The 18,914-nt window shown below is 38.1% G+C and overlaps 1 protein-coding gene across 1 annotated transcript in view; it reads left to right on the top strand.

The window, feature by feature from the left end:
* Window positions 1–18,914, top strand: part of MTMR3 (myotubularin related protein 3) — a 129,138-nt gene that overhangs the window by 79,710 nt on the left and 30,514 nt on the right. The window contains exons 3-6 of the mRNA XM_012644153.1: window positions 3,692–3,781; window positions 4,525–4,641; window positions 12,032–12,114; window positions 14,448–14,614. Of these exons, the coding sequence (XP_012499607.1) occupies window positions 3,692–3,781; window positions 4,525–4,641; window positions 12,032–12,114; window positions 14,448–14,614 (457 nt within the window). The remainder of the gene's footprint in view (window positions 1–3,691; window positions 3,782–4,524; window positions 4,642–12,031; window positions 12,115–14,447; window positions 14,615–18,914) is intronic.

The raw sequence follows: 18,914 nt of genomic DNA, 5'->3' as shown, positions 1-18,914 counted from the left end.
AGACCAGCCTGAACAGCATAGCAAGACTCCATCTCTACAAAAAATACAAAATAATGTAGCCATGTGTGGTGTTGTGTGCCTGTAGATCTAGCTACTCAGGAAGCTGAGGCAAGAGGATCAGTTGAGCCCAGGAGTTTGAGGTTGCAGCAAGCTTTGATGATGCCACTATAGTCTAGCCCAGGCAACAGAGCAAGACCCTGTCTCAAAAAAAAAAAAATATTAGCTGGGTGCAGTAGTGTGCATGCTCGTAGTCCCAGCTGCTTGAGAGGCTGAGACAGGAGGATTGCTTGAGCTCAGGAGTTGGAGGCTGCAGTGAGCTATCATTGTTCACTGTACTCCAGCCTGAGCGACAGAGTGAGATTCCATCTCTTAAAAAAAAAAAAAAAGATACTGGGAAGGCATATTTAAAGTGTACTTACATGTAATAATTTTTAAAAGCTTCCCCGCCCCTCATGTTTTTATAGCATTTTCTACCTACCTCCTATTGGTTTATGAGAAAAATCTCCCTAAATTCAAGATTCTCCACATCTTTTCTGTTTAGTTCTCTTTAAGTGTAATTACTCAGTGTTCTTTAAGTCAAGAGCTGCCTCTTAAGAATGCAAACAGGATTTTTTTTTATAAAAAGGTCAGCACTTACGAGAAAAAAAATGGGTTCCTTTCAGATATGACTCTGCCCCTTATTACTCCTTCACTCATTCATTTACCTCAGGAAATGAGAGCAAAGGGATAAAGTGGTACAGATTGATACAAAAGTTTGCATCTAACAAGTTATTTTGGTGTTTATAGAAGTGGAGCCATTTACAGACTCGCACACCCTAGATAATTATACTTCTGGAGATCCCAGGCCACATCATATCAACCTTACTAAAACATACCAACTTCATTAAACATTTTTTTTGCTATGTAAGAAATTGAAAAGATTGTTACGATTTTGCCTTTGAAATTATTTGAGTATAATTTCTTAATCATGATAAATAATCCTAGGGAAATGACACTAACATACAGCTTGTTTTAAAATAATAATAGGCTATGTTTAATAGTGACTGAAGTTTTGTAATTTTGTTGCATTTCATGGACAATTTATAAAGTTGTAAAAGTTTTATTTTCATAATTTGAAGCCACGCATTTCTTTCTAAATTTTAAATATCAAACTTTTAAAAAGGCCCGTAAAAAGCTTGTGCCTCAAGATAAAATGGCCCTGTGGAAGGGCTGGGACGGGCCCAGTTGGCTAGTAGCAAAGGTGCTGGATTTTGTGGGTGGGTGATGGTTATTCAAGTCTGTTTGGCTTTTTCCATCATAGGTTAGCACTAGGAGAATGGTTTTAGGGAAAGCCTGACTTTTGGAATGAAGCAGCTCTAATTGGTATTTAGTATTATAGTATAGTGGAACAAGCAGTTCTGAAACTCTTTGGTCTCAGGACCTCTATTTTACACTGTTAAATTAATGAGCCCTCCCCTCTCCAGAGGGATTGTTTATATGGGGTTTGTCTGTGTTTATCATATTAGAAATTAAAACTGAGAAATCTGAAAAATGCTCATAAATTCATTTAAAAATATTTAAAAAATAATAAAGCAATTACATGGTAACATAACATTTCTGATGAAAAATAACTTTTTCCTTATCCGAAGATAATTAATATAAAGAGTGGCATTGTTTAACATTTTTACATATCTCTTTAATTCTTGGCTTAATAGATGACAGAGAATTCTCTTACCTACTTCTGCATCCAATCTGTTACAGTGTTTTGTTTGAAATATGTAAAGAAAATGCAGCCTCACACAGATATATAGTTAGAAAAGGGAAGAATATTTTGTTTTCCCAGGTAGTTGTTTATATTTTCTTTAATACTACACCAAAATTTGATAAGTGGTAATTCCTTTAAGGTTAGTTGCAGTGTGGAATCTGAAACCATATCAGTGAACTTTTTGTATTGTTACATTAAAGCCATTATTAGTCTTTCTTATAGTTTAAATGGATGTTTTATCCATGCATGATTTTGTAACATCATGCATTGGTTATTAGGAAAATAATGGGTTCATTGAATAATGTAGATCTTCCAAATGTTGACATAGTTCATTTTATAGTATTTTTTTTAAAGCAACATTTAGTAATATCACTACCACTTTTATGATAAAAATACTAAGTATTGGGCAACTGTCAAGTTCATGGTGGGAGATTACTGGTTTTCCATGATGTAATTTTTGCATAAAAGCCTTATCATTGGCAGCTAATACTGTCATTTGGAGAAAAGATCTGCTAAATGCCATAGTTTGTCCATCAGTTCTTCCAGTTAGAAATGGTATTGAATGAAAGTGGCTACTTCAGCTTGTCATTGACACAAGTGCTCTCTACCTTGAGACACCTATGTGTGTTGCACAAGTGCTTCACCTTGAGACACCTATAACGCTTCAGTATGAAGCAGAGGTGTTTTACTTATGTTTCCTATATACAAAGGGTCATTGTTAGTGAAATTGATGCCACTGCCTAGATTGTGCTGAGGTGCCGACAGTTTTATGCACCAATTCTTTTTGCACTAATTAGTACAAACGTCAACACGGTAAGAAAAAGCAGATGATGCCTTAATATTATTATGAAGGTGGTTTTGACCTCCCAGAGCCCCTGTGAAGTCAGATTCTGTTGACTTCATTTTGAGAACCACCCTAGTAGACTATTGCCATTTTATGATTATATTTGCTGTTAGGTAAAACCATAAGTGTTGTTTATAGATAGGGTTTTTTCCCTCTGTTTGGCGAGGATTTACAAAATTATTGGAATTGTGATAAATCGAATATGCAGAAATGACCAGTAACTAACTAGTGGGTATAATTCTTGGTGCTGTCAGTCGAATGTGATGTGACTTTTGCTCTTTCAAAAATTGCTGTGTAAACAGATGCCATTATCATTTATAGTCAGGCCTTCTAATAGATGGCATTTCTCTTGTGTATTCCTATATCATAAAAATTCATAATGTAAACAATTACTTTTTTGTACAAATCATAATTCAAGTGCCATGTAGATGAGAATTTATTGCTGCTGCTTTTGAAATTGCCTTAGTAGAGATAGGTCTGCTTTATAATATAAGGCAGAGTAAATGAGGAATAGTGGTTCTACTTGAGACATTTGGTTCTTAAGCTTACTTTTTCTTGAAAATCTTTCTAATTTTTTAAGGCTTTCTGCTATGGAAATTTCACATGTAATTAAAATAGACATAATGGTCTAGATGGTGAACTCCCAGTTTCATCAATTATCAATTCGTGGACAGTCCTGTTTCATTTATACTCCATTCACTTCTTCCTTAACAACCCTCCCCCGATTATTTTGAAGCAAATTCCAGACATCACATTTTATTCTTAAATAATTCAGTATATATTTCTCAAAAATAGGAATTTGAGAGAGAAAAAAAGCACTATATCTTAGTTTCTCTTGAAAGTAATGTACTAACAACCTATTAGTGTCTAATAGAAATGTTCTAACCTCTGACACTTTCTGTTATCAATGTGTTCTCAGGCTACAGTCACCTAATATATTGGATGGAACACTATTTGGGATGAATATTTTTTCCTTGAGCTTTTCTGCCTGTTCACTTTGCTCTTTGGACTCTCATTATGATTATGCTAGTAGACATGGCAGAAGAACCAAACATAGATGACTGGAAGCTTTGAAATTATTTTAAGGTTTTGGACTTTTCCAGGATGAAGAGACTCGGCACAGCCTTGAGTGCATCCAGGCCAATCAGATCTTTCCCAGGAAGCAGCTGATCCGGGAGGATGAGAATCTTCAGGTAATTACAGGCCACTTTTTTTTTTTTTTTTGGAGACAGAGTCTCACTGTGTTGCCTGGGCTAGAGTGCCGTGGCATCATCCTAGCTCACAGCAACCTCAAACTCCTGGGCTCAAGCAATCCTTCTGCCTCAGTAGCTGGGACTACAGGCATGTGCCACCATGCCCGGCTAATTTTTTTCTATGTATTTTTAGTTGTCCAATTAATTTCTTTCTATTTTTAGTAGAGACGGGGTCTCGCTCTTGCTCAGGCTGGTTTCGAACTCCTGAGCTCAAACAATCTGCCCGCCTCGGCCTCCCAGAGAGCTAGGATTACAGGCATGAGCCACCGTGCCCGGCCTACAGGCCACTTTTGACTGTAAAATATTTAGCATGATAGTAACTATGTAGTGAAGCTAATGGATTGAAGTAATGCACTTATGTAATATGTTTTCCTAAACCATACATATAGTAGAAATGCAAGCTGGAAAACAGTTCTCATTTTAGCAAGATTTATTTCCTGAGAATTCACTGTTTAAGATGATCTTCTCTGTGTCATTCCTTTAGTAGTCTAGAATTTGAATGACTAGGTAGGTATATTTGAATTAGGTGGGTATAAAGCTATCTTCTTTAGGTTCCTTCCTACTTACGTACTGTATTTTCAACTTGGGTGGCAGAGGATTTACTATTCATTCACCTGACCCATGTTTGAAGACTTTGATTTACTGCTTCAGAACTTTGAAGGGTTTCTTCTTCCATTTTGAAGGTCCCTTTCCTTGAACTTCATGGAGAGAGCACAGAGTATGTGGGCCGTGCTGAGGATGCCATCATTGCCCTTTCCAATTATAGACTTCACATCAAGTTCAAGGAGTCTCTTGTTAATGTAAGTGATTACCAACTGTTTTCCTTCCAAGGTAGATGGAGAAAGGAAGTAAAAAAAAAAAACTTGTTAACGTTCTTGAAGAAAGGAGAGTCATACAGAGTTAGGTGTGAAAGCATTGTGTGGTCTGCTTTTCTCTTAAATTGGCACTGAAGGGACACTAGGTTAGCTAGCAACTCTTATGCCTGATTTTAAAAGATGCATGTAGTTGTCAGCTGAGGTGTCCATTGTTGAGTTAACATTGAATGATTTGCACTAGATGCTATATCATTATGCTTTATAAAGATATAAAAAGGCTGAATAGGCTTTTATTGCTCAATCTTTAGCAGTTACCAGCTGCCTCCGTTGAGATAATTTCCTGGGCCTTAATGTCAGATGATGAGATGTACTTTGAGCTCACTACAGACTCATTATAGGATGAAGTTACTCTAATAGCCCCTTAGTGATATAAGTATAGATGTTAAGTACAATGTTTATTTGCATAATGGACTATATATTACTGAAGAAAAGGAAGACTCTCAATTCTCAAGAGTACATTTACCCTTTTTCAGTATGAGGGTCCTCTCAGTGAACTGGTTCTTCCAGCACACTGCTATCATTAGTAGTCTTAAATGAAACCCGCAAAGGCCTGAAAGTTCATGTACTTCCATCAAATGAATGCCTTCTTCCTCCTTTACTTGCCAGTAATGTGACTTTCTGCACTTCAGTTTTAGCATAGAGAAGTGTATTATGACACCTTATAATAGCTCATGACTATAACTCCATTCAGATCATGTTTTGGGTTTATTTTGGGATTCTTTGAAACTTGTTCATTTTACTCAGTCCAAAAGTTATTCAACTCCTCAATCATATTCTTTTTGTTTGTCAAAAGACTCAGTGGCTGTCATTTTCTTTGTAATTAGCATTTATGACTTCTTATTCTTTGTAGTTAAGAATTTATGTCCAGGGGCAATTTTGGCCTGAATTCCTTCTGGCTTCTAGCTGTGGCCATAGCTATTATTATTATGTCAATTTTCTGTCCGTAAGCTAAAAGGACACACGAGATTTATCAAGGAAAGAGACAGTGCTGTTATTTCATACTATATAGCACTCTGTTCAGAAGGGTCCATTTGGATTTGAGTGGTTGTGATCGGGAGAGGAAAGGGTAGAAACTCCTATAAAGTCCTAGCAACCAAAAAGTCCCTACCAGCTATGTAGAAGTCATGATAGTAATGATTAGTAGAACTTCCCAGTGCTAATTTTGTTCTTTCAATATTCAAATGGCTGGAATCAATGAAATTGTGATTAAATTGCATGTGAGAATGGTAGTTTCATATTATTGCATTTTCACATATCATTCCCTATTAGTTTATTAATTGATGGCCAGATATTTCAGAGATTGCTTTTAGATCTGTATGGGAATAAGGTCTGTTGGAGAGAAAGCATGGAACTGATCATCTCACCCATCAGCTTAAAGCTCTTCAGTGTTTCTTTACTACATTTATGATGAGATCAGATTACTTAGCAGGGTGTGATGTAAGGCTGTATGTGGTCTTTGGTTCCTGCCAGCTTTTCTGTCTGCTTCCCTCCTTTCCCCCTTCTCCTCTTTGTACTTGTAAAACCAGCTTCCTTGTACTATTTAGCCATATCTCACACCTCTGCATTCTCTCTTCTTTCCTGTCCAGGGAACTTCTCTTCATCTGTCAAAACTCAGTTCAGGTGATAATTTCTTCTGTAAAGCCTTTCTTAGTCTCTGTTCCCTTTCTGACAGTTAATTACACTCTCCTGACATCTTCTGTATCTTGAACATACTTTTATAATACAACATTTACCAGATTGTTTTAAGTTTTGGTTATTTGTCTTTGTATCCATCATGTCTCCTGGTGCCATGATATTCAGTAAATATTAAATGAATTGAAATTAATATGAGTTTGAAGTGGTCATTGGTCCATTCCCTCCTTTGGATTTTAAGCTCATATTTAAACAGTATATTTCTGTGTGAATAGACTGTGTGTGTGATCATTGTCTCTAAGGGTAACCATGTGAGTAGGTTGTTTACTAGAATTGTTGGTCCCCCTTGTGATGGAGATATAATGCTTGAGGAAACTTACCACTGTTCTTATTTTTGATCCAATTCCTTATCTGAAATTGTTTTCTCTGTTACTTAGCATTATAACCCTCTAAGGCTGCAATCCCCAAACCCTGGGCCACAGAGGGTACCTGTCTGTGGCCTGTCAGGAAAAGGGCCGGCCGACTCACCTCACTGCCTGAGCTCCGCCTCCCTTCCTCCCCACTCCCCATGGAAAAATTGTCTTCAATGAAACCAGTCCCTGGTGCCAAAAAGGTTAGGGACTGCTGCTCTAAGGCAGCAGTATATCACTTAAAAAGCCCAAGATGATGGCTTTTCACAGAAAGTTGATTGTGCAGAAGTATTCTGGCATTGGTAACTTTCAACATTTCAGGTTGAGAGAGACTAGAACTTCTCCATACAAATAAATTAATCTCATCACAGTTAGTGTTAAGTTTCCTGAAACCTGGGGTTACTCCAAGAAACAAGGGCCCCTCCTGTATCATGTCCTGGATAGAGAACAGGGAGTTGGTAGTGGTCATGTCACTCTCTTCTTCCTTCCTCCTTTCCTTTCCTAAGCAGATAAGTAGTTCAGTAAAATATGTGAGATCAAGAGGCCCGCTTTAAAGGTTATTACATCTAAATCAAACACACTTAAACCATCAAGGCCCAAATGTGCCAGTATATGTTGTGGCCCATGCTCTAGTTTGCATCATTTTGTATGCTTAAATCAACACATTTAGCACTTTAGAAAATGACTTACCATCAAGTTTTAAATAGCTACCTAGTGTCATGTGTTCTCTCTCTTTCAATTTCACAGCACATTTAGTAAAATGTGTCTGTAGATTTCAATACCATAAACATCATTACTTTAATCCGCACATATTCGCAGAATATCAAGTTCCAATTCCTAGGGTAAAGAAGCTCTGTCTGTAGCAGAGTTCATGTATGACATTTAAGGTATGAATTGCTCCCATTCTGTGCTTTTCCCAAACCATATTTTTACATATTTATGGACATATTTCTTTGAAGCTTAGATAATTTATAAACAAGTAAGTGTTTAAGTGGAATTCATAAAAGTTTAAAACGATTTTTTTATGTAATTCAATAGACTGCTTCTCAATCTGCTGCTTGTGAAATCCCAGTAAGTAGCATGAGAATCCTAGACGGTTGCTGCACCTGTGCTTGGAGCAGATTGGTTTTGAGTGTCAGATGCTCACCTTGCAAATCAGCAGAATGTGTCCTCTCTGCATGAATCCCTTTCCTCTTACCAAAGTTCTAGTGGTATGCTATGGTGAGAACAATTCATGGGATAGAGGATAAAGCCCCCCAGTTTATACATAGGCAGACAAAATTGTGACCTTCAAAAAATGTAGACCAAGTTTCAACCAGAAAAAATTTGTAAAATCAACATTAGTATTTAAGAGGACAGTAAAACTTCCGTTTCCAGACTGGTCTGTCAATGCTTCTTAGGAAAAAAGTGGAAGTGTAGCAGCTGGAAACACCTTTCCTTAGCATTTCTTCACATTTTCCCATTGTCTAACTATAATATAGTAAGCATTTTTGTTCCCCATGCACCAGAATGAGGTTATTGTTAACACTTAATGTACTTTGGCCTAGCGTTCATATACCAGTGGAGACCTCTGAAACCAATACTAGAGGCTTGTACATGTCAAAGGTGACCAATAGTTTGGGTCTTTAACCTATGACAGTCATCATCTTCTGATTGGAGGAATTCCACAGTTTATTATAGATTTCAGATTTAGACTCATCACTTTATTTTCACTCTGTTACTGCCATTTTTTCTTCATGTATATAGAAGATTAGTAATTCCCATTCAAGCTATAAAAAGGGCATTTGTTTTTAAAAGGGTAGAAATTATCCCTCTTTTAAATTCTGGTGCTTAAAAGTAATTCACATGCATGCATATACACACACATGCACACCTGAAATGAATTGAGGAGATAAATATAGTAAGGTATGATGACATCAGATCCATCCAGAATATGACAGTACTGTGGATCTTTAATACCTGTGCATGTCTGTTAAAATTTTTAACTACTGCACTTCTGCTTTTTTGGATTGATGCTCTTAAGGGTTTTAGTGCCCATGATGGTAACTTTCGGCCTTTTGAGGAATTGTTTAATAGCACTGAATGTGTTTGATGCATTGTTTGAGCATGAGTTTGGTGGAATTAATGTTAGGAAAAGCATTATAAAGGAAAATAGAGTTACCTGGTAGGTAGAAGATGGAGGAGAAAGGGGCAAAAAGAAAGTTGCTATGAGACATTGAATTGGTGGACTAGAGAGGGTTTAAAAGTGATTTTAGACTACTTGCTATTCTTCTACAAATGGAATTGCCTTTAAGAAATCTTGGTTTAAATTCTGTTTTCCTCTTGAAGATCCCTGGTGGAGAGGCCACTTATTTGTGGAAGAAAAAATAAAATAGAGCTCATATAGAAGAGAAGGGCAATTGTAGAGGAAGAAAGGCACACCATTTGTGGTGGGGGGACCCCAGGCTGGAGGACAGACATGGATTCTGGTCCTGACTTTGCTACTATAATAGCTTGTAGTGTAGTTTAAACTTCCTGGGCTGTAAAATGGATTGGCTCTTGAATCTGTAATTCTTTGCCTATGAGGTTGACTATTGGGTATGTCTAGTTATAGAAATGGTAAGAGATTGTTCTTCATATGTGAGGAAAGTTGAGACACCTAAAACAATGGAGTAGGCTTTTAAATAGTGGAGAAATGGTGTGTTTTGGTTGGATATATGAAGGTAATGGTGGTTCTGCCTTTTTAGATGAGGCCATCTGAGGAGGGAGTGTACTGGGGTAGAAGGGAAACACTGGGGTAGAAAGGAGAAGCAAAAAGGGAGATATTTAATAAAAGATTGAAGTTTCTCTTTTATATGCCCCTATTCTTGCTGCACAGTAAACTTCCCTGCATGTGACAATCTGCATGAATATTAAAACCTACTGTTCTCCATATTTATGACTTGCATACACATGGTGGTTTTTGGTGACTTGTTAGTAGTATCTGCAATCTGATTTGAATGTATAGAACCAACATTTTTGTTCTTCTTAAATTTGCAATGTTAAAATACATGAAAATTTGTATATTGAATTCATTTTAGATAGCAAATATTTTGCATGCTCTGAGGTGTTATATTATTCTTACTCTGTAAGTTTGGACACAGGCCCTAGGGCTCTGGTTCAATAGTAAGGATGTAAAACTTATCTGTTTTTTGTAGTACAGTAGAACTGGCTGGTTCCCCCTAGCTGCTGATAGCATTACCTGGTTTTCATGTTTTCTAGCTATAAAGAAAGGCAATTGAAGGGTACATGGGATGCAGGTAATTGCTGGGAGAGCAACTTCTCCATGTGGATTTGTAAAGCTCACTCTCACTTCCCTCCAGGCCCTGTGCCTGGCATTGCCTAAGTTGTGACCATCCAAGGTTCAGAAAGCAGAGGCTCGTAGCATATAGGAAGACTGGAGGTTCACCCAAGGAAGCTGGCAAAATTTTAATTGGTAAGATTTTAGAAAACCGACACTAGAACTCAGACCTCTTAATTGCCAATGTGGCACTTTTGGGGGTAGAGGGGGTAAGATAGTTAAGGGAGGAATACATTTAAAAAAAAAAAAAAGGAATATGAGAGTCTGTTACAGGGTACCCAAAGGACTGGCCTGAGAACAAATCAATGTTATCTTCTAACCTCTATCCTCTTAATCTCTGTATTCCTCCTTTGTAATTTATCTTTACTGATACTATTTTTTTTTTCCTTCTTAGATGTACAGGTCTTGAAAGAATTCTTAGCCGCATCAGCTGCAGTTTCTCACAGCACCTTGGGGTTAAGGACTTAAACAAAAACAGAGGGCCAAAATCTCCTTTTTTCTCAGAACACAGGCAAGATTTCTTAGTCTTTCTCTTACTCCCAGTACTATTACATTCATAAGGGAATTTTTATAGATTATAGACTTAAAAGCAAGAAGACTTTAGTCCTGAGGTAGAAACTCCTAGCCATTTATCTGAGTAATATTATTTTGCTTTCTTCTCTTCTTTAATCTTTGCCCAAGTTTCTGTTTCTTTGTCCCAGACTTGCAGCATTGGGCTTCTTTTTGATTCCCACATCTTTGTTCTGAGAGTTCTTTGCTGACTCTGGCACCTGTGTGGTGTGCAGGGTTTGCAGGAAGCTGTTCCTGAAACTTGCTCAGCTAACATGAGGGCCACCGTGTGCAGGCTGCACTGGCTCATTTCTGTCTGCGTTGGAGGAGACTGCCTTCCTCTTCTCATGCTAAACACAATTGTTGGAATGTTATTTGCAACTCCCAGAGCTACATTCTGGCTCAGCTTGGTAGATACAGTGTAAGAGACAAGTGGCCCACCCCTTTTTCAAGGAATAAGAGAATGTACTATTATTTTACCAGGTTCTTTTGAAGGTCTGGAAATTGATTTTTGAAGCCAGGGATTGAATCATCAGGATGATTTGAGGGACAGGAGGAGGATGCTTGTCACCCCGAGGATTTGGCACCTCCATTCAGATGTGTTCCCTGCTGTCTCCCTATCCACTATCCTACATAATCCTATGTTCAATTAGAGTCTGCTGACCAGATTGGCAGGGAGGGAACCATTCTAGCATGCTCAGACCTAAGCCCTACTTGGCAAGCAGGTCTCCTAAGTGGTCCTTAGAAGCAAGTCAGACCTAGCTGGTTTTAGGATATTTGATCGCTGTGTGGCGTTCTCCCTCCTTCTTGATACCTGTGGGTCTGTTCTACCAAGGAAACAGCCTGACCAGCAGCTACTGTCCTGTCATCTTTTCTGTGCAACCTATAGGCAGTTTAGACCTCCAGCCTTTTACAGGAGCCTCCTCTGCTGACACTAACTAATCTATAAGCCCACTCTATCATTTGGGGCAAACAACAGAATGTAGTCCCACTTATGTTGTGATCTGCAGTTCTTTTCAATAAGCAAGATGGCATTACTATTCTGGTTCCCTTTAGCTTTTGTGCCATTGCAAATCATAGCCAGTAATAGCATCTAAAAGTGTGGTACTTTGATCTTGTAAGTTTGCTACCTGAGAGATTCCTCTGTTCTTCCAGAGGTGATGCTACCTCTTTGTTCATTGTCTTCCTGCTATGACATGACTTGAGGCCATTGATTTAGAGATAAAGGGAAGCGCTAATTCACTCTGTAGTAAATCACTTGAGTACTATTGATCCAGATAAGTTTGCAGTTCTATTTGCTTCTTTCCCCTATAGAGCTTTTCCTAATCAGTCTCGTTGGACACATTGAAGAACTACAAGGTCAGTGCCTTGTTGACTAAGGGGATATCATCTTTTTTAATTACAGGTTCCATTACAGCTTATAGAAAGTGTTGAATGCCGAGATATATTTCAGCTTCATTTGACTTGTAAAGACTGTAAAGTTATCAGGTATGTGGTATGTTTGTGCTTCTGTTTAGTGTGGAAAATATTTTTAAAGAATGGATCCATGGTTTGGTAACTTAGCAAAACACCTTTGGAGAATCAGACTTGTTAGGAATATTTTCTGAGTAGTTAGTGCCTAAAATATTTTCTTTAATATCTTTAGTGTACTTTGCTATGTTGAAAGACTTTTTTTTTTGAGACAGAGTCTTGCTCCATTGCCCCGGGTAGAGTACAGTGGTGTCATTACAGCTCACTGCAACCTCATACTCCTCAGTTCAAACAATCCTCCTGCCTCAGCCTTCCTAGTGGCTGGAACTGCAGGCACACACCATCATGCCCGCCTAAGTTTTTCTCTTTTTGGTAGAGATGGGGTCTCGCTCTTGCTCAGGCTGGTCTTGAACTCCTGACCTTAAGCGATCCTCCCATCTTGGCCTCCCAGAGTGCTAGGATTACAGGCGTGAGAAAAATATTTTTTGGTTTTTATTTGGAAATAATTTCAAACTTACAAAAAATACAAAAATAAAAATAGTACAAAGAACATCAGTATACCATTTACTCAGATATCCCTGTGTTATTGTTAACACTTCACTCTCATTGGCTTTATCATTTGCAGCGGCCTTCTGTGTGTGTGTGTGTGTGTGTGTGTGTGTGTGTGTATGTGTGTGTGTGTGTGTGTATGTGTATGTGTATGAGAGATTGTTTTCCTGAACAATTTGAGAGTAAGTTACATAATCATGGCTCTTAACCCCAAAATACTTTAGTGTTCTTTCCTAAGAATAGGGATATTTTCTCATATAACCACAGCATCATTATCAACTTTGCAATTTTACGTTGATAATATTTTTATCCAATCTACATACATGTTCCAATTTTGTCAATTGACCTAATGATGTCCTTTATAGCATTCTCCCTCACTGCCTCACTCAGTATAGGATCCAGTCTAGGTCAGATATTACATTTAGCTGCCATGACTCTATAGCTTTCTTTAATCTGGAGCATTTTACACATCCTTTCTTTGTATTGTTCAAAACGTGAATGTCATAAAACACAGTCTTTTATTTTAGTATCATTTTGTATTTGTCAAATGTTTCCTCAATTGAGGTTGTGTATTCTCGGCTGGAATACTGTATATGATGTGTCCTTTTCAGGGTATTGTATCACATCTGGAGGCAGACAATGTCCACTTATCCCTTATTCGTGATGTTAATTTTGATTACTCCAATCAAGGTGTCACCCGATTTCTGTATAATTTCTATATTTTCTCCCTCACAACTAATAAACAATCTATGGGAGGCACTTTGAGACAGTGCAAATGTCCTACTTCTCATCCAAATTTCTCTCTAGGTTTAGCATCCATTGATGATTTTTATCTGATCTAATTTTAACTGTAATAGTTGCAAAATGATGCCTAAAATTCGTTTTTGAAATTTAGTAGCTCTAGAAATTTTAAATTCTGCACGTTTTTACTTTATTATCCCTTTGACCTACTCTGGGTTGCCAGTAAACATTGTGTGTTGGCATACTGATGAGTCACATTGATTGGGATGAGGGGAGAGGTTTAAGTGACCGCTTGTTGGTTTTAAGGTAAATATTTTAAGTTACTTTTTAGTCAGTGACAATTGGCTTTTAATAGATATTGGCTAGAACTCACAGTTTAAAAAGCTTGCTTATTGTTATTACTCAGTTTTTAACACTGCATTCAAAAAGGCAAAATATTTAAACAAATTCTTAAATTAGTTTGCTCTAATTATTTTGACCTCTTAGTTGTATATACTGAACATTGCAGTTGATAATATAATTTTTGTTTTCTATGCAGTCACAGCTGAAAATTTCAGGGTAATCTGTCTTTATTTTGGATCTGATTTGTCCTAATTGCTAAATAAGCAGATAATGAAATCATTCCCTAACTGACTAAAAGTAGTGCTGTGGCTTATTTTTTAGCGTGGCCTAATAATGTCATTACAAAACCAAAAGGATTTTTCTAAACATATTTTGTGAGAGGGACAACCAGAAAACTTTGATGGAAGAAGTAGAATGAAATCCCATTCATGAAAGAGAATAACTGCCATTTTTCTGTAATTGTCATTAATCTCAAGGGATTTCATTGGTCTAAAAAATAAGCTTTCCACATGTCCAGTTTTCTTTTTGACATTTTATATCATTGGCTAAAATTTGTTGGGTCCTTTTTTATTGTAAATGATGATCAATATGTGAATGACTCCTCTGATGCTGTCTTGATTGTAGTTCCCACTTCACCATGTGTAGGCACTCTTGAAATGGTGGCTTTTCTTATGTTCATTGTCAACTGTCTTCTGATTACTTATTTGGCTTTACCACAGGTGTCAGTTCTCAACCTTTGAGCAGTGTCAAGAGTGGCTGAAGAGACTGAATAATGCAATCCGACCACCTGCTAAAATAGAGGATCTCTTCTCATTTGCATACCACGCTTGGTGCATGGAGGTCTATGCCAGTGAAAAAGAGCAACATGGAGACCTGTGCAGACCAGGTAGGCCTTTCTAAAATGTACAAATGGCAAGGGGCTTTGTCAAGCTATTGCTGGAGGTACCTTTAACATAAAACAGGATGCCTAAGCTTTCATGTATTCAATCAGTGTGTATTTTATGGAGCACCATAATGATGTGCCCATCATTCTTCTACTCTTAATAGAACATGTTTCCTGCCTTCCAAGGGAAGGGAAGAACACCAGGTTTGGCATTATAATCTACTGGGCCTAAAATCAACTATAAGGCTTCATGGTTGTTATGGAAGCCTAATAGAAAGAAGCCATGAGTTTTGTGTACATGTTTGGGAAGACTTCACGTTAGAAGTGGCTTTTGAGTAGGCTTTGAAGGTTGAATAGGAGTTCATTGATTAGAGAATGGGGAAAAGAACATGAGAGAAAGTATCATAAACAAAGGCACAGAGGTGTGAGGATAGGCTATAGAATAGTGGAATACAAAATGGCTTTCGCTGTCTTAGAATTTTCAAGTCATAGATTACCTATTGTCACCCTTTTTATCCCATAGATGAAGAAATAGGTCCAGAGAGGCCAACTTCCTTCCTCAAGGACAGATAGAGCTGTTAAGCCTGTTCTGGAACCCAGGCATCCTGACTTCTCATATAATCTTTGTCCCATTCACTGTCTTTGCATTGACCAAGTTCATGTTGCTTCTCTGCATTTAGTTTTCTGTAAACTTTATGCTGCCATAAATAGAACTTTGCTGTTCTAACACTGACTCTTAGTGTGTTAGGCTTCAAGGCAAAGTCTTGAATTTCTAAGCAGTGAAAAGTTGTAAGCCTCCCTCAAGTAAGTTTACTCTTGGAACTTATTTCTTTATACTGGAAATTTTAATCCTGAATCTTCAATCTTATAAGTTGGCCCTGGGTTATTTTAGACATTTGAAGCTAATCTAGTTATACTTTGTTCCCTGGTCCATCACTGATTGAAGCTTTTGGTTCAGATTTTTGTTCTGTTCAGTTTAAATGCTTATAACAAACATAAGCATTATCTTATTTTTAAAGATGCTTTGATGTTTACTTTGGTTCTCATGACCTCATCAGACAGGGAGGATAGCCTAGTGTCTCTGTTTTGGGAGCCAAAGAAATGGAGGCTCACAGGTAAAGCTTGTTGTCGAGTCCCACTACTAGTCACTGACAGAGCTGGGATTTAAAACCAGTTCTCAGCTTGTGACTGACCGTGTGGGGTGCTATGGATACAGAGCTTGAAAAACAGAGGCTTTCGTGGAACCTCAGGGGAAGCCTCAGAATTTAAATCCAAAGACATCCACAAGAGACCACACGAATCTTGAAAGTTTATGAGAATGTGCTTAAACTATCTCTCACTTCACACTCTTAACCATTCCATCTCTTTTTTTTAATCTTTATTGAGGTGCCATCACATTTTAAATTTATTTTTTGTTTATGACTGTTTTGTTGTTGGTTTTTTTTTTTTTTTTTTTTTTTTTTTTTTTTGAAACAGAGTCTCACTGTGTTGCCCAGGCTAGAGTGCCGTGGTGTCATCCTCGCTCACAGCAACCTCAAACTCCTGGGCTCAAGCGATCCTTCTGCCTCAGCCTCCTGAGTAGCTGGGACTACAGGCGTGTGCCACCATGCCCGGCTAATTTTTTCTATATATTTTTAGTTGTCCAATTAATTTCTTTCTATTTTTAGTAGAGATGGGGTCTCGCTCTTGCTCAGGCTGGTTTCGAACTCCTGAGCTCAAACAATCCGCCCGCCTCGGCCTCCCAGAGAGCTAGGATTACAGGTGTGAGCCACCGCGCCCGGCCTCGTGTTGTTGTTTTAAGAAATGAGTTCTCACTCACGTCCAGAGTGGGGTGTAGTGGCGTGATCATAGCTCACTGCAGCCTCAAACTCCTGGGTTCAAACAATCCTCCTGCCTCAGCCTCCTGAGTAGTTATGGGTACGTGTCACCACGCATGGCTAATTTTAAAAATTTTTGTAGAGACAAGTCTCACTGTGTTGCCCAAGCTGGTATTGAACTCCTGGCCTCAAGTGATCCTCCTGCCTTGGCCTCCCAAAGCACTGGGATTATAGATGTGAGCCACCACACCCAGCTGGCTTTTTTTAAAGAAAATTTATAGACAATGAAGTGCACAAATCTTACATGTACATTTGCTGAGTTTTTAACCATTGTATCTTATTTTAAAAATTTTTAGTCTGTCATCTCTTAGGATAATGAACTTAATGAATGCATCCTGCTGCATTATGTTAGAAGAACTTTGATTTAAGACCCCTAATACCAAGAGGCATTTCCTAATTCTGGGTTGCCAGCATTCAGTCAACAGGGCTTGCTTTCTCTTATCCTGTTCTCTTAACAACCACAGACTGAAAAATCCTCATCTTTGTAAGAGGACTTTATTTCCTTGATAACTTTAGTTGTTTCTTTTGGATTTGAGCCAACTCTTTAGCTATTTCCTAAGAGGTACCAATTCAGAACCTCACTCTTGTCTTTTAATTGTGGGTGACTTTGTCCTGAGGTAGGGTGACTTTGGTTCCTAGGCCCTTTCCTTCCTGATTATATCTGGTATTCTTTGGCTACCAGGACATAGAGATATCCACAACAGCCTGTCTTTTTGTGGATTTGTGATGCATGGGACGTGTTGGGGTAAAGTGCTGATTTAGGAATTAGAAACCTGAATTCAAACACATACTCTTATATAGTTGGGGGGAAAAAAAAAACAAAGCAGTGGGAAAACTGTTTTTCCTCTCTGCACCTTAGTTTCCTTTGTACTTCATACTGGAACATTCACGTTCTTCCTGCCCAAGCTGATCTGGGTATCTTGAAGATCAACACTGTAAATGCTACATAATTCAATTCAGTAAACGTTTGAGTGCCTCTTCTGTGCCATGCTTGTGAAAACACTTCGTAAATTATGCAACTATAAGGTAATGTCATCATAACTGATTTGTTGGAAATAACTCTGAGTAATGATTGCGTTTTGTTTCTTTCCAGTGTACATATCCACACTGAAGTTAACCTGCCACCACTCATGTGGAATCTTACTGTATTTCAGTGACTTGGTTGAATGTCTGTGTATATGTGGTTTTTTCCCTTTATGTATTTTCACTGTGGAGTATAGAGGAAAAGCTTGCTTTTAATTAAAAAAAAACAAAAAACAAAAAAACCTTGGTGGCATTTTAAAAGCCAGTCAACCTGGTTCTTTTGTCTCCACCCAAAATTGTTGAGTGTTGTTGGGTGGCTATAGCATTACTCACCAAACAAAGAGCATACCAGACAACCACATTCTTATAAGTCATCTTTAGGATGAGACAACACTTGAGATACTTCAAAGTCATGCCTTTTTATAATCTTCCCCAGTGCGTGAGATCACAAGCATAGATTGTGAGGGGTAGAAATTTAATCTTTCTGCAGTTAATAAATCCTTTTATGGATTCTCCTTCACCTAGCCTGTTAAGAGTAGAATGTATCAGAGAGGAGGGAAATGGGAAAATTACATCATTGCCTTGGTATTCATATAAATCTAGTTTCTAGTTGTTGAATCTGTCATATTAATAGTTAGCCGTACTGTGGCCACAGCTGTAGGTCTGGAGCTTTGGAATAAATCTCAGCATTGCTGTTGGAGTTCACCTGTGAAAGCTATAAAAGCCTTTGCAAACACTTGACCCTGCTCTTAGTCCCTTAAACTCAAAGGAATGGGCTTAAAGCTAAAAGCTTCTCTCCCATGTCCTCAACTTCCTGCTCTTCATTGTAGCTGGCTTCTTGGCGATGGCTGTGTCCTAAAGCATTAATCCGAAGGTCCTGACAAATGTGACTGGTCTGTTCAGCTTCAGTTTGGTAGCAGCAGGCCTACCTCTCTGATCTCTCTTGTGAGAAACATCCATCAAACACATCTTGCTTATCTACAAATTTCATATGACTCTGGGTCTTACACTGCTGTGCAGCTGCCTGCCTATCTGTCTTCTGGTTTGAATGCAGCCCAGGAAGTGTGCAGGACTTTTGAAACCTTTTTACATAGAAAAGAGTAATTCCTCTCTCCATATTTGAAAATGTGGGAGGGATAGTTCCCACCTTCTATAGGTCTGGTACTGGTCTGCTTCCTCACATGCCAGGTAAAGGCCTGTCCCTTCTATCCTAGGCCTTTAAGCTGTGTGTAGTTGTGGGCTTGAATACTCAGAATCAACCAGGGAGCTAGACTTTTTTGGGGGAAAATTTTTTAGACTGCCAGTTGACACAGTGGTTATGATAGAGGTCAGAGAATTCATTGCTTTAAAAAAAAGTTTTCATTTCCACCAAAATGGGAATTGCTGGACTGTATTTGTAGTAT

Source organism: Propithecus coquereli, unplaced genomic scaffold (assembly GCF_000956105.1).
Source record: "Propithecus coquereli isolate 6110/MARCELLA unplaced genomic scaffold, Pcoq_1.0 Scaffold206, whole genome shotgun sequence".
Classification (NCBI taxonomy): domain Eukaryota; kingdom Metazoa; phylum Chordata; class Mammalia; order Primates; family Indriidae; genus Propithecus; species Propithecus coquereli.
Note: the sequence above shows the minus strand (reverse complement) of the source record. Positions and strands in the feature narration are given on the sequence as shown.